Here is a 14,417-nt window from a genome sequence, read left to right on the forward strand (position 1 = left end):
AATGGTAACTGCCGTTTATTGATAATTTACAATGTGATAGGTGCCCTCTCTTATTGGTAATTATTATAGTAACCCTGCAGGTTAAGTTTCTTAAGGTTCATAGTATAGATGAATACATTAAGGCTCAGAGTGTTTTAAGTAACTTCACTGAGGTCATCCTGATGGAACTAGGAATTGAACCCAAAGCCAAAATCTTTCTTGGTCTGTGTTCTCCCCTTAACTTAGAGTCCTTATCACCTTTCACTTCCTGTGATACTGTGTTTTCTTGATTTCTACCACTTTCCTCTCTGCCCCTCTTGTCTCCTTTGCCATCCTCTTATCCAACATCTGTTGCCATCCTCTTATCCAATATCTGCTGTCTAATGTTGAATCAGTCCTATCATTATCTCTTCTTATTCTTTTTTTTTCTCTCTTAGGGAGGCTTATCCACTACTTTGGCTTCAGTTAACATCTGTGTATCAAAGCTTCCACACTTACATCTTTAGCTGTTGTTATTCCTCTAAGCTCCAGTCCCATATGTCCAGTTTTTCCTTGAAACTTTTTCTCAGCATCTCGATAGCACTTCGAGATCCCTCCTCAATTCCTATCCTTCCTTATTTTTCCCCATATTTGCTTATGATACCACCAAGATGTCCACAGTGTTTAAGTCAGGAACTTTAGAATCTTCCTTGATTGCCTCACTCCCTCATTTCCCACCCTGCTGGTCAAATCCTGGTGATTTCTTTTCTCTGAAGTATTTTTCTAAGCCATCCATTTTCCCACCCCACAGCCACTGTCATAGTGTGGTCATGGTCCCTGCTGGCTGAGATACTCTGCTATTCCCCCGACTTTCTCCAGTCTTTCTCTTTCCCCTAATGTGCAGCCAATTTGTGCTTTTGAAAATGCACACGTGATAAAGTTTGAGTCCTCACTCCACCACCCACTACTTATGTGACCTTGGCAGGTTGCTAAGTCTCTCCAAACCTTAATTTCCTCATCTGTAAAATGGTTGTGTAATTCTTACCTCATGTGATTGTTGTAAGAATTAAATGAGGTGGTATGTGCTTGGCACATGGCCAGCACTTGATAAATATTGATGATGGTGGAGATGAGTGTACTCTGCTCAGAGCATTTTCTGGGCTTTCTGTTGCCCTTAAAGTCCATTAAAACTCTTGCCACACTTCCTGGGTGCTCATTCTCCTTAATTCCTCAAATGTGCTCTGCCCTCTCCTTCCTCCGGTCTTCACCTGAGTGGTCTTCCCTTCACTGAGTAAGCATTGTGTCTTTAAATAGTTAATGGAAATTAACTCATTCTCCTGATCTCATTTAGCTCCCCCATCACTTTCTTGGGTAAACTTTTTCTGAACCTCCCCAGGTGGGTCAGGTCTTTTTGTTATGTATTCTCTTATTCTTACTACCTTGGATTTAAGCTTTTATTCCTGTTTGCAGTTATTTTGTGTGTGTGTGTGTGTGTGTGTGTGTGTGTATTTTTGTTGTGGGGGTTAATGACTGTCTTATCTGCTCTTATCTGTCTCTCCACCTTTTTTTTTTGTGGATACAGACTATGTTTATTAGACCCACCTGCCATTGTGTCTCTGGCAGGGAGCATAATGCCTGCTGCTTTAATAGTGGCTAAAAATCTTCCATCAGTGAAGGATTATACTCGAGTATTTTTTTTCTACTTCAGTGTTTGGTTAGGTTTATATTTCAACAGCATTGCCTCCTTTACAGGCAGAACTGTCAGAAGTGGACTTTTTCATGTTAATTACTAGCTCGTTTTCTCGATGGAGGGAACTCCAATACCAGAATCTGTCCTTCTTCTGGTATTGAAACAGGCTCTGGGTTAGTTTTTCCTCCTAGGGGAAAGTGCTGTTCTTGGGTTCTAGGTTTTGTGTTTTTGTGGCACTTGTCTATGGGTCGGAATTCAAATTTTCTTTTGCTTAAGTCTGTGTTAGAAATATGAAGTATTTTAGGTTCACTAATATTATCAAATATTCCTTCATGAACCTCATTTGTTTTCTTTTCTTTCTTTTTTTTTTTTTTTGTGTGTGTGTGTTTTAGGGCCTCACCCACAGCATTATGGAGGGTCACGGGTTAGGGGTCAAATCAGAGCTGTGGCTGCTGGCCTACACCACAGCCATAGCAACGCCACATGCGAGCCTTGCCTGTGACCTACACCACAGCTCATGGCAGCACTGGATCCTAAACCCACTCAGTGAGGCCAGGGATCGAACCTGCATTCTCATGGGTACTAGTCAGATTTGTTTCCACTGAGCCACTATGGGAACTCCTCATTTGTTTTCTTGGTTTTGTTTAGTTACTTTGGGTTAAACAAGTAGCTTTATTTTAAAAGACAATTTTCCCTGTAATATGGGGATCAAATAATTTGTTCTTCATAACTGTCAGGAAAAAGAATTATGTAAGCATCTATTCCAGTTTACTTAGTTTAAAATTATTTTAAACATTAGTAATGAATTAGGGATATGACCTCCCCCCCATATACCTGATAAGAAAAAGAAGCCTGCTTATTTATCTTTTTAATAAATATGAAAGAGACAGAAAGGAAATTCTTGAAACTGTTGACTGTTGTTGCTCTCAAATTTTGCTTAAGATCATTTTACAGAAATCTTTGACATCAAAATTTTGGTATTAAGATTAAAATAGTTGTATTTTGTGGAGATTTTCAGGGAACAATGCCGTTTTAGGATGTAGAGTGAGAGAAAAGAAATTAGATTTCTCCCAAATCTTTTCTGTTTCTTCTCTCATTCCTTCTTTCAGAGCGAGAAGATCCTATGGGTAGAATTTTTTTCTTTTTTGACAAAATTCTCATGCTTTAGAGTGATACTAGATAGGGCTCTGCTAAAGTAACTTCATAATTAACAGTTTTCTTTGAAAACATTCTGCCTTTATTCCTTTTTTTTTTTTTTTTTTTTGGTGTATTTAGGGCTGCACTTGCAGCATATGGAAGTTCCCAGGCTAGGGGTCAAATCGGAACTGTAGCTGCTGGCCTATACCACAGCTACAGCAGCGTGGGATCCAAGCCACGCCTGAGGCCTATATCACAGCTCATGGCCACACCAGATCCTCAGCCCACTGATTGAGGCCAGGGATTGAACCCGAAACTTCACGAATCCTAGTCAGATTCGTTTCCTCTCAGCCAAGATGGGAACTCCCTGCCTTTATTCCTTATGGATGGAATTAAATGCACAAACATTTGACTTTTTTTTTTTTTTTATTATTTTCCCACTGTACAGCAAGGGGGTCAGGTCATCCTTAGATGTATACATTGCAGTTACAGTTTTTTCCCCCACCCTTTCTTCTGTTGCGACATGAGTATCTAGACATAGTTCTCAATGCTATTCAGCAGGATCTCCTTATAAATCTATTCTAGGTTGTGTCTGATAAGCCCAAGCTCCCGATCCCTCCCATTCCCTCCCCCTCCCATCAGGCAACCACAAGTCTCTTCTCCAAGTCCATGATTTTCTTTTCTGAGGAGATGTTCATTTGTGCTGGATATTAGATTCCAGTTATAAGTGATATCATATGGTATTTGTCTTTGTCTTTCTGGCTCATTTCACTCAGTATGAGATTCTCTAGTTCCATCCATGTTGCTGCAAATGGCATTATGTCATCCTTTTTTATGGCTGAGTAGTATTCCATTGTGTATATATACCACACCTTCCGAATCCAATCATCTGTCGATGGACATTTGGATTGTTTCTATGTCCTGGCTATTGTGAATAGGGCTGCAATGAACATGCGGGTGCATGTGTCTCTTTTAAGTAGAGCTTTGTCCAGATAGATGCCCAAGAGTGGGATTGCAGGGTCATATGGAAGTTCTATGTATAGATTTCTAAGGTATCTCCAAACTGTTCTCCATAGTGGCTGTACCAGTTTACATTCCCACCAGCAGTGCAGGAGGGTTCCCTTTTCTCCACAGCCCCTCCAGCACTTGTTATTTGTGGATTTATTAATGATGGCCATTCTGACTGGTGTGAGGTGGTATCTCATGGTAGTTTTGATTTGCATTTCTCTTATAATCAGCGATGTTGAGCATTTTTTCATGTGTTTGTTGGCCATCTGTATATCTTCCTTGGAGAAATGTCTATTCAGGTCTTTTGCCCATTTTTCCATTGATTGATTGGGTTTTTTGCTGTTGAGTTGTATAAGTTGCTTGTATATTCTAGAGATTAAGCCCTTGTCAGTTGCATCATTTGAAACTATTTTCTCCCATTCTGTAAGTTGTCTTTTTGTTTTCTTTTTGGTTTCCTTTGCTGTGCAAAAGCTTTTCAGTTTGATGAGGTCCCATGGGTTTATTTTTGCTCTAATTTCTATTGCTTTGGGAGACTGACCTGAGAAAATATTCATGATGTTGATGTCAGAGAGTGTTTTGCCTATGTTTTCTTCTAGGAGTTTGATGGTGTCCTGTCGTATATTTAAGTCTTTCAGCCATTTGGAGTTTATTTTTGTGCATGGTGTGAGGGTGTGTTCTAGTTTCATTGCTTTGCATGCAGCTGTCCAGGTTTCCCAGCAATGCTTGCTGAATAGACTTTCCTTTTCCCATTTGATGTTCCTGCCTCCCTTGTCAAAGATTAATTGACCATAGGTGTCAGGGTTTATTTCCGGATTCTCTATTCTGTTCCATTGGTCTGTCTGTCTGTTTTGATACCAGTACCACACTGTTTTGATGACTGTGGCTTTGTAGTATTTCCTGAAGTCTGGGAGAGTTATGCCTCCTGCTTGGTTTTTGTTTCTCAGGATTGCTTTGGCGATTCTGGGTCTTTTGTAGTTCCATATAAATGTTTGGATTGTTTGTTCTAGTTCTGTGAACAATGTCATGGGTAATTTGATAGGGATTGCATTGAATCTGTAGATTGCTTTGGGTAGGATGGCCATTTTCACAATATTGATTTTTCCAATCCAGGAACATGGAATATCTTTCCATTTCTTTACATCTTCTTTGATTTCTTTGATTAAAGTTTTATAGTTCTCGGCATATAGGTCCTTTACCTCTTTGGTCAGGTGTATTCCGAGGTATTTGATTTTGTGAGGTACAATTTTAAAAGGTATCATTTTTTTGTATTCCTTTTCTAATGTTTCATTGCTGGTATACAGAAATGCAACTGACTTCTGAATGTTAATCTTATATCCTGCCACTTTGCTGAATTTATTAATCAGTTCAAAGAGTTTTGGGGTTGAGTCCTTAGGGTTTTCTAGGTATAGTATCATATCATCTGCATACAGTGACAGTTTGATCTCTTCTCTTCCTATATGGATGCCTTTGATTTCTTTTGTTTGTCTAATTGCTGTGGCTAAGACTTCCAAAACGATGTTGAAGAGCAGTGGTGAGAGTGGGCATCCCTGTCTTGTTCCAGATTTGAGTGAGAAGGCTTTCAGTTTTTCCCCATTGAGGATTATATTTGCTGTGGGTTTATCATAAATGGCTTTGATTATATTCAGGAATGTTCCCTCTATACCCACTTTGGCGAGGGTCTTGATCATGAATGGATGTTGAACTTTGACATTTGACTTTTTTTAAAAGTAGCAACCCAGTCCATTTCTGCCAAAAATTTCCTTCTAGGAAAATGTCTTATGATTAATGGAAAGTGTTATATGATAAAATGGTTCTGTAGATATGAAAATTACAGGCTGGATATTTGATTCCTTTTATCATCTCTTTCATGCATGTTGTTTATATTAAATTAAAAAAGGTGTAAGTTTAAATGACCAGTAGCATTGAAAATGACTCTACTACCTGGCGATTTCATTTCTGTATGTCTCCTGGACAGAAACTTTTACACATGTACATAAGGAGACAGATGGATGTACATGTGCTTATTATAACAGTGAAAAAGTCGGAAAATACCTAACTGCTCTTCAGTAGTTGAGTAGATAGGTTGGTATTTATTCATAAAGTGGAATATGAGTACATAGTCCCTTAGCGCAGACATTTTTTCTTTTTTTAATGGCCACACCCATGGCAGATGGAAGTTCCCAGGCCAGGGACTGAATCTGAGCCACAGCTACAACCTGTGCCACAGCTGTAGCAACATCTGATCCTTTAACTCACTGAGCCAGTCTGGTGCAAAAACCCTTGCCATTGCTGCTACCCAAGCTGCTCCAGTTGGACTTTTTTTTTTCTTTCCTATTTTTGGCTGCCCCGTGGAGGTATGGAGGTACCTACCAGGCCAGGGATCAGATCTGAGCTGAAGTTGCAACCTAAGCCACACTGTGGCAATTCTGGATCGTTAATTCACTGTGCGGGACCAGGAATTGAATCCGTAACCTAGCACTCCCAAGATGCCACTGATCCCATTGTGCCCCAGGGGGAGCTCCTGCAGTTGGATTCTTAATCCACTGTGTCACAGTGGGAACTCCAGGGCAGATGTATTTTGGAGTTTAGATTTTTTTTCAGATTTTTAAAGGTACTCCAATATATGTATCGTATATTGTGTAACACTCCTATTGGGATCTGGGCAACACTCAGTAATCAAACATATTAATATATCTGTAGCAGAACTTGGGGATATTCACATTAAATTGGATAAATAGATAGTAAATAGCCTCATAGCAGTTGAATCAAGTTTTTCCATTAAGTTTGGAGAAAAATTTAGTCCTGAAAGCTTTTTGGATTTTGGAATTCAGATAAGGAATTATGAAACCTCCATTGTACAGTTTATAAAAATAAATGAACTAGATATATATATCTTGATAAATCTCAAACACACTTTTTAAAAATTTAAGTATAGGTGACATATAACATTATATTAGTTTCATGTATGCAACACAATGATTCACTATTTGGATAGATTACAAAATAATCAACACACTATGTCTCATTACCATCAGTCACCACACTTGGTTACAAAGAAATTTTTTTCTTGTGATAAGAGAACTTTCAAGATCTATTCTCTTGGAAGTTCCCGTAGCAGCTCTGTGGTTAACGAATCTGACTAGCATCCATGAAGATGCAGGTTTGATCCCTGGCCTTGCTCAGTGGGTTAAGGATCTGGCATTGCCATGAGCTGTGGTGTAGGTCAAAGACAGGGCTTGGATCCTGCGTGGCTGTGGCTGTGGTATAAGCCAACAGCCACGATTTGACCCTTAGCCTGGGAACTTCCATATGCTGTGGGCATAGCCCTAAAAAGCAAAAAAAAAAAAAGCAAAAAAAAATCTACTCTCTTAAAAACTTTCAAATATGTACTATATTATTGAATATAGTCACCATGTTGTACATTATATTCCCAGGACTCATTTATTTTATAACTGGAAGTGTGTACCTTTTGACTTCCTTTACCCATTTCATCCACCCTCTACCCCTCACCTCTGGCATCCACCAATCTTTTTTTGTACCTGTGAGTTTCCACCCCCTACTGCAGATAGTTAAGATTTTATTGTTTTTTTATGGTTAATGTCCTGTTATACATATATCTGTATATACACCACATTTACTTTATCCATTCATCCATTGATGGACACTTAGGTTGTTTTTGTATCTTGGGTATTATGAATAATAATGAACAAGGGGGTGCATAAGTCTTTTCAAGTTAGTATTTTTGTTTTCTTTGGATAAAAACTCAGAAGTGGAATTGCTGGATCTAATGGCAATTCTATTTTTAATTTTTTGAGGAACCTTTGTATTGTTTTCCATAGTGGCTGTAGCAGTTTGCATTCTCGAACACATTATGTTGAGTAACAAAAGCAATTTGCGAAGAGAACCATCCAGATAACATCATTTATGTGAATTTTAAGTAAGCAACAGAGAGAGAGAGATCTGAAGCAATTAAGACAAATTGTTGAGTGATTTCCTGGCTTTGTTGTATATTTGAATGAGTCTTTATAGCCCCAAGCTTCTGCTTTCTTCTCTTTTACCTCTTTAAGAATGCAGAGTTACAGCTGAATTAGGTGATAGAGCATACTACATGTTAGAACTGGAATGCTCTTAAAATATACTAAATTATCCTCCTTTCTTTTAAGTGAAATCATTCCTACTTGTTTTTTTTGTTGTTGTTGTTTTTTGTTTTTTTGTTTGTTTGTTTTTTGTCTTTTTGCTATTTCTTTGGGCCGCTCCCTCAGCATATGGAGGTTCCCAGGCTACGGGTCGAATCGGACAGGGCTGTAGCCACTGGCCTACGCCAGAGCCACAGCAACTCGGGATCCGAGCCGTGTCTGCAACCTACACCACAGCTCACGGCAATGCTGGATCCTTAACCCACTGAGCAAGGGCAGGGACCGAACCTGCAACCTCATGGTTCCTAGTCGGATTCGTTAACCACTGCGCCATGATGGGAACTCCCCATTCCTACTTGTTAAGAAATTGTCTTGACTGTTTACTTTTCCCTTTTCAGGGAACATTTTCTTTTCCCTTTTCTCTTTCAGCTTTTTTGTTGGAGTATAGTTTACATACAGCAAGATACTTGGTTGGATCTTACATATCATAGTTCCTGAGTTTTCACAAATGCCACCAATACTTGTGTAATCCACAGTCTTATCAAGATACAGACCATTTCCATTGTTCCATCATCTTCTTTTGAGCTTCTTCCCAAGTTACTCTTTTCCCTGCGCTGCCAACAAATAGTCTATTGATTCCTTTCACTTTAGATTTGTTTTGCCTGTTCTAGAACTTCCTGTAAGTGGAATCATAGAGTCTGCACTCTTTTGTCCTTGGCTTCTTTTGCTCAGCCTATTGTTTTTGAAGTTTATTTGCAGTGTTGCAATGTATCTGTCTGTAGTCATCCTCAATATTTAGTAGTCTTCATTGTTGCCGAAGCTTGGCCTCTGTCCACCGGTGCTGGGTAGAAACATGGAGACAGAGTTTTGGGTGAAGGGGAGAAAGATAGCTTTTATTGCTTTACCATGCAAAGGAGTCCACAGCAGGCCCTCCATTGGGAAGAATTGTGGGGAGTTTTATAGTAAAAAGGAGAAAAGCAGGTTTTCAGATAGGAATCAGGATTGGGGCAAACATACAGTCTTCTTTCTTTGGGGGAATCTTAGTCATCAAGGCTGACATCTGGAGAGCTCGGCATTATCATGATGGTGGTCTTCTGAGTTGTTGCCTAGAATGACAGTACTTGTGAAAGGACCATATTGATGAGAGATTAGAACAAACTAGGAGAGTTCCCGAAAAACATGTGCTAATAATCTTAAACCCACGGGCAATAGTGCTGAGAGTGCCTAAACTTTCGTTTGTAATTGCTTCTGTTTAGGATGCAGTTAAGCCAGGGAGAAGGACAAGGAAGGACTCTAGGAGTTCCCGTCATGGTTCAGTGGCTAACGAATCTGACTAGGAACCATGAGGTTGTGGGTTCGATCCCTGGCCTTGCTCAGTGGGTTAAGGATCCAGTGTTGCCGTGAGCTGTGGTGTAGGTTGCAGCCGAGGCTCAGATCCTGCGTTGCTGTGGCTCTGGCGTCGGCCGGCGGCTACAGGCTCCAATTTGACCCCTAGCCTGGGAACCTCCATATGCCGAGGGAGCGGCCCAAGAAACAGCAAGAGGACAAAAAAAAAAAAAAAAAAAAAAAAAAAGGGAGGACTCCAGTCTGTTCAGTATTAATGTATTGATTTCTAAAAGGGGCATAAGGAATGCAACTTTTCTCTTAGGTGTATTAAGATCCCTACATCATTATCTGTATCCCTTGAGAGGGAACCAGGATCCTGCCCCAAAGCTGTGGTATTGTTTCTTGACTGTTCATTCCTGGTCTTTGCAACCGCTTCCTTCCCTGATCAGCAACTGTCTGAACCTGTCCCTAGGAACCCAGGGAAGGCTATGGAGGCTGAATGAGGCCCATTTGCCAAAAACGAGAAATGAGGGATAGAGAAAGGCTTTTGTGTCCAGGAGCTCTACAGGGCCCTGCTCGGTTACAGTATCGAATAACTGGTTTATCCATTCTTCTTTTGGAGGAGTTGTTTCCAGTTTTGGCTTTTATGGGTAAAGCTGTTGTAAACATTTTCATACACATGTGTTTGTGGACCTGTTTTTATTTTCTTGCCTTGGGAGACTGACCTAAGAAAACATTCATATGGTTGATGTCAGAGCATGTTTTGCCTGTGTTCTCTTCTGGGAGTTTTATGGTGTCTTGTCTCATGTGTAAGTCTTTAAGCCATTTTGAGTTTATTTTTGTGCCTGGTGTGAGTGTGTGTGTGTAGTTTCATTGATTTATATGCAGCTGCCCAGTTTTCCCAGCACCACTTGCCGAAGAGACTGTTTTTTCCCCATTTTATATTCTTTGCCTCCTTTGTCAAAGATGAATTGACCACAGGTTTATTTCTGGATTTTCTCTTCTGTTTCATTGGGCCATATATCTGTTTTTTTCTTTTTATTATAGTTTATTTACAGTGTTCTGTCAATTTCTACTGTACAGCAAAGTATCCCAGTTTTATATATATATATCTCCATGAATATATATACATATATATGCACATTCTTTTTCTCACATTATCTTCCCTCATGTTCCATCACAAGTGACTAGATATAGTTCCCTTTGCTGTACAGCAGGATCTCATTGCTTATCCACTTCAGATGCAAAAGTTTACATCTACTCCACTCCAGACTCCCAGTCCATCCCACTCTCTTCCCGTGTATGTCTGTTTTTGTATCAGTACTACACTGTCTTGATTACTGTAGCTTTGTTTTACTGTCTGCAGTCTGGGAGAGTTATGCCTTCTGCTTGGTTTTTTTTACCCCTTCCCAATTCCCACTTTGGTCAGTTCTGGGTTTTTTATGGTTCCGTATAAATTTTTGGGCTGTTTATTTCTAGTTCTGTGAAAAATATCATGGGTAATTTGATAGGGATCACATTAAATCTGTTGATTGCTTTGGGTAATATGGCCACTGTAACTATTAATTCTTCCATTCCAGGAGCATGGAATATCTTTCCATTTCTTTGAATCCTCTTTAAATTCCTTGATTAATGTTTTTTAGTTCTCAGCATATAAGTCTTTTCACCTCCTTGGTCAGGTTTATTCTTAGATATTTAATTTTTTGGGGGTGTCCTTTTAAAAGATACGTATTTTTTTGCATTTGTTTCCTAATATTTTGTTGTTAGCATACAGAAATGCAACTGATTTCTGAATGTTTATCTTATATTCTGCCACTTTGCTGAATTCATTGATCAGTCTGAGTAGTTTTTGTGTGGAGTCTTTAGGGTTTTCTATATATATAGTATCATGTCTTCTGTAGAGAGTGACAGTTTTACCTCTCCTCTTTTAGTTTGGATACCTTTTATTTCTTTTGTCTGATTGCTCTGGCCAGTGTTGAATAAAAGTGGTGAGAGTGGGCATCCTTGTCTTGTTCCAGATTTTAGTGGGAAGACTTTCAGCTTTTCTCCATTTAGTATTATTTTGGCTGTGGGTTTGTGATAAATGGCTTTTATTTATGTTAAGGTATATTCCCTCTGTACCCATTTTGGTAAGAGTTTTTATCACCAATGGATATTGGATTTTGTCAAATACTTTTCCTGCATCTGTTGAGATGATGATGTGGTTTTTGAGTTTTCTTTTGTTAATGTGGTGTATGACATTATTTAATTTGCATATGTTGAACCATCCTTGTGAATTTGGGATGAATCCCACTTGGTCCTTGTGTATGATCTTTTTTATGTGTTGTTGGATTTGGTTGGCTAAAATTTTTTTGGGAATTTTTGCGTCTATATTCATCAGAGATACTGGTGTTTAATTTTCTTTTCTGGTAGTATCTTTGTCTGGTTTTGGTATTGGGATGATGGTGGTGGATTGCTTTAATTCAAATGCCAGCTCTTTTACTTACTAGATGATCTTGGGGCAAGTTCCTTAAGTCTCTGTAAGCCTGGTGTCGTCATCAGTAAAATTGAAATAATAGTACATGTGTTGTAGCGAGGAGTAAATGAAATAACACATAAAAAGTGCTTGGCACAATTTGGTATGCACTCATTAAATGTTTATTACTTAATGTGCAAATTGTAAAACACTTAACAGTCATTTTGTATTTTGATATTCCTTGTGGTTTTTTTGATAAAGTTATTTATATCATGTGTTTGTATTGCTATAGATTTCCTGTGTCTTTCCCCTCTCCTCAGCTTCAGTTCTGTGTAATACCTTGTGTTAATTTTGAACAATGTCTTTTAGTCATGGCTTAAGCAAAATGAAGAGCTGCTAGACTTTGTTTCCTGCTGGTAATAAAGACAAGTTACTGACATTTTACAGATTATCTCAATCATATTTAAAGGCAGTGTAAAACAAAATACTGTGAATCTGAATTTGCTAAATGCAGGGTTCTCAGCGCTCTGGTGGCTACTTTCTGACTGGCCCTATTCTGCTTTATTTTTGCTACTTGAGAAGGAAAGCTGATTTGGGTTTTCTTTTTTGTCTTGATTCTAGCACATGCAAATGACAATCCAGGCTCTGCAGGATGAATTGCGGATCCAGAGGGACCTGAACCAGCTGTTTCAACAAGATAGTAGCAGTAGGACTGGTGAACCTTGTGTGGCAGAGCTGACGGAGGAGAACTTTCAGAGGTTGCATGCTGAGCATGAGCGACAGGCCAAAGAACTCTTCCTTCTTCGAAAAACTCTGGAGGAAATGGAACTACGGATTGAGACTCAGAAGCAAACCCTGAATGCTCGGGATGAATCCATCAAGAAGCTTCTGGAGATGTTGCAGAGCAAGGGCCTTTCTGCTAAGGCTACTGAGGAAGACCATGAGAGAACAAGGAGACTGGCAGAGGCAGAGATGCACGTCCATCACCTAGAAAGCCTTTTGGACCAGAAGGAAAAAGAGAATGCTCTGTTGAGAGAGGTGAGTGACTGCTTTTTTTCAGTTGTTATGACTTACAGTCTTTTTTTCTAGATTTGTCAGCATTTTGGCCTAGATAAACTTAGATGCTCTCCTAGACTATTGGAAGGGAATTTCTTCTTTCATACTTAGGTTCTGTGCTGATTTCTATTCTAATTTGCTATGGGATGACATTAGCTGGTATGTATTCTGGCTTAATAATCTCCTGGATCTTTTTTTTCCCCCTCTTGGATTCTATAGACTCATTTTATTGCTACAGAGGGACAGAATTTTCTTGATTTGTTACTCATCTCTTGATTTGTTCATAGACACACACACACAACAAAGTCAGAATCAGAGTAGCTGTTGCTCAATTTTAAAATATTAGTAAATGAAAGTAAGCAGTTACCTCAGTTTAAGTGTGCTTATAAAGTCCTTGGCAGCAGTAATGGATATTTGCCCTATTTCCATGGAAACTGTTGCCTTGCTATAAAAGATACGTGATAAAAATCATTTGCTGCCATGGAGGCACAGCTAGAAAGAGTGATATAGAAGCGTACTGTCCCTTATTTTTCAGAGAGGAAACTCAGACTTTAGCTGACCACTGTGCCTATTGATAATTTTTCACTTTTCTAGGTAATGCTTTGTTTTCAAGAATTCATCTTTCATTGAATTTTAAAAAATTGACTGCTGTAATTCTCTATATAAGGTCAGAGACTTCAGATAACTTTAACAGTAGGATAGGGGGAAAAAAAATCTCAGGATTGTTTTTAGTGCCAGTCTGAATAATCCCTTTTAAAATGAAATGTGAGGAAGGAGGGCTAAAAGCAGCAAAACTTCCAACTTCCTATGATGATGGAAATGATCTATATATGCCCTGTATATTATGGTAGCCACCAACTGCATGTGACTGTTGAGCAATTGAAATGTGGCTGAGGAACTGAATTTTAAATTTTATTTAAATATAACTAATGTAAAATTAAAGTATCTCATGTAAGTAGTGGCTGCTGTATTAGTGCAGTGATGCATAACGTAATGTCACCAGCTTTTCTTTGTCTTTGTTGGCTGCGCCTGTGACACGTGGAAGTTCCCAGGTTCGGGATTGAACCTGTCACAGCAGTGACCCAAGCCACAGTAGTGATAACGCTGGATCCTTAACTGCTAGGCTACCAGGGAATGCCTCACCAGCTTTTCTTAATAATTTGTCTTGAGCATCTTTCTTTGTCAGTACATGTGGAGTTTTATAATTTCAGTTGAATTTATAATATTCCATTACATTTACATTACATTATCTCTTTTTTGTTGTTGTTGGTGGTGGTGTTTTTGTTTTGTTTTTCTTAAAGTTTTATTGAAATATAGTTAATTTGCAAGGTTGGGATAATTTCTGCTGTACAACAAGGTGACCCAGTCATACATATACGCATATCCATTCTCTCTCAGGTTCTTTTCCCGCATAGATGATCACAGAATATTGGGTAGAGTTCTCTTTGCTATACAGCAGGTCCCCGTTGACCAGTCATTCAGTATACCTCAGTGTGCATATGCCAATCCCAAACCCCCAGTCCATCCCTTCCATCTGCCTCCTGTCGCCTTTGGTAACCTTAAGTTTTTTAAAGTTGTGAGTCTGTTTCTTCTCTGCAAATAAGCTCATTTGTATCCTTTTTTAAGAGTCCACGTATAGGTGACATCATAT

The 14,417-nt window shown here is 39.0% G+C and overlaps 1 protein-coding gene across 30 annotated transcripts in view; it reads left to right on the forward strand.

Moving 5' to 3' along the window:
- ERC1 (ELKS/RAB6-interacting/CAST family member 1) overlaps positions 1 to 14,417 on the forward strand; it is a 359,940-nt gene that overhangs the window by 37,120 nt on the left and 308,403 nt on the right. For all 30 annotated transcript variants that reach the window (XR_014804001.1, XR_014804004.1, XR_002344313.2 and 27 more), the window contains exon 2: positions 12,332 to 12,748. Coding sequence is in view for 16 of the 30 variants with exons in the window: in XM_084957042.1 (XP_084813168.1) it covers positions 12,332 to 12,748 (417 nt within the window). In the remaining 14 variants the exon portion in view is untranslated. The remainder of the gene's footprint in view (positions 1 to 12,331; positions 12,749 to 14,417) is intronic.

This window comes from Sus scrofa, chromosome 5 (genome assembly GCF_054392235.1).
Source record: "Sus scrofa isolate SSC_HxYL_T2T_F1_AM1 chromosome 5, Sscrofa_HxYL_maternal_Yorkshire_Landrace_v2.0, whole genome shotgun sequence".
NCBI lineage: Eukaryota > Metazoa > Chordata > Mammalia > Artiodactyla > Suidae > Sus > Sus scrofa.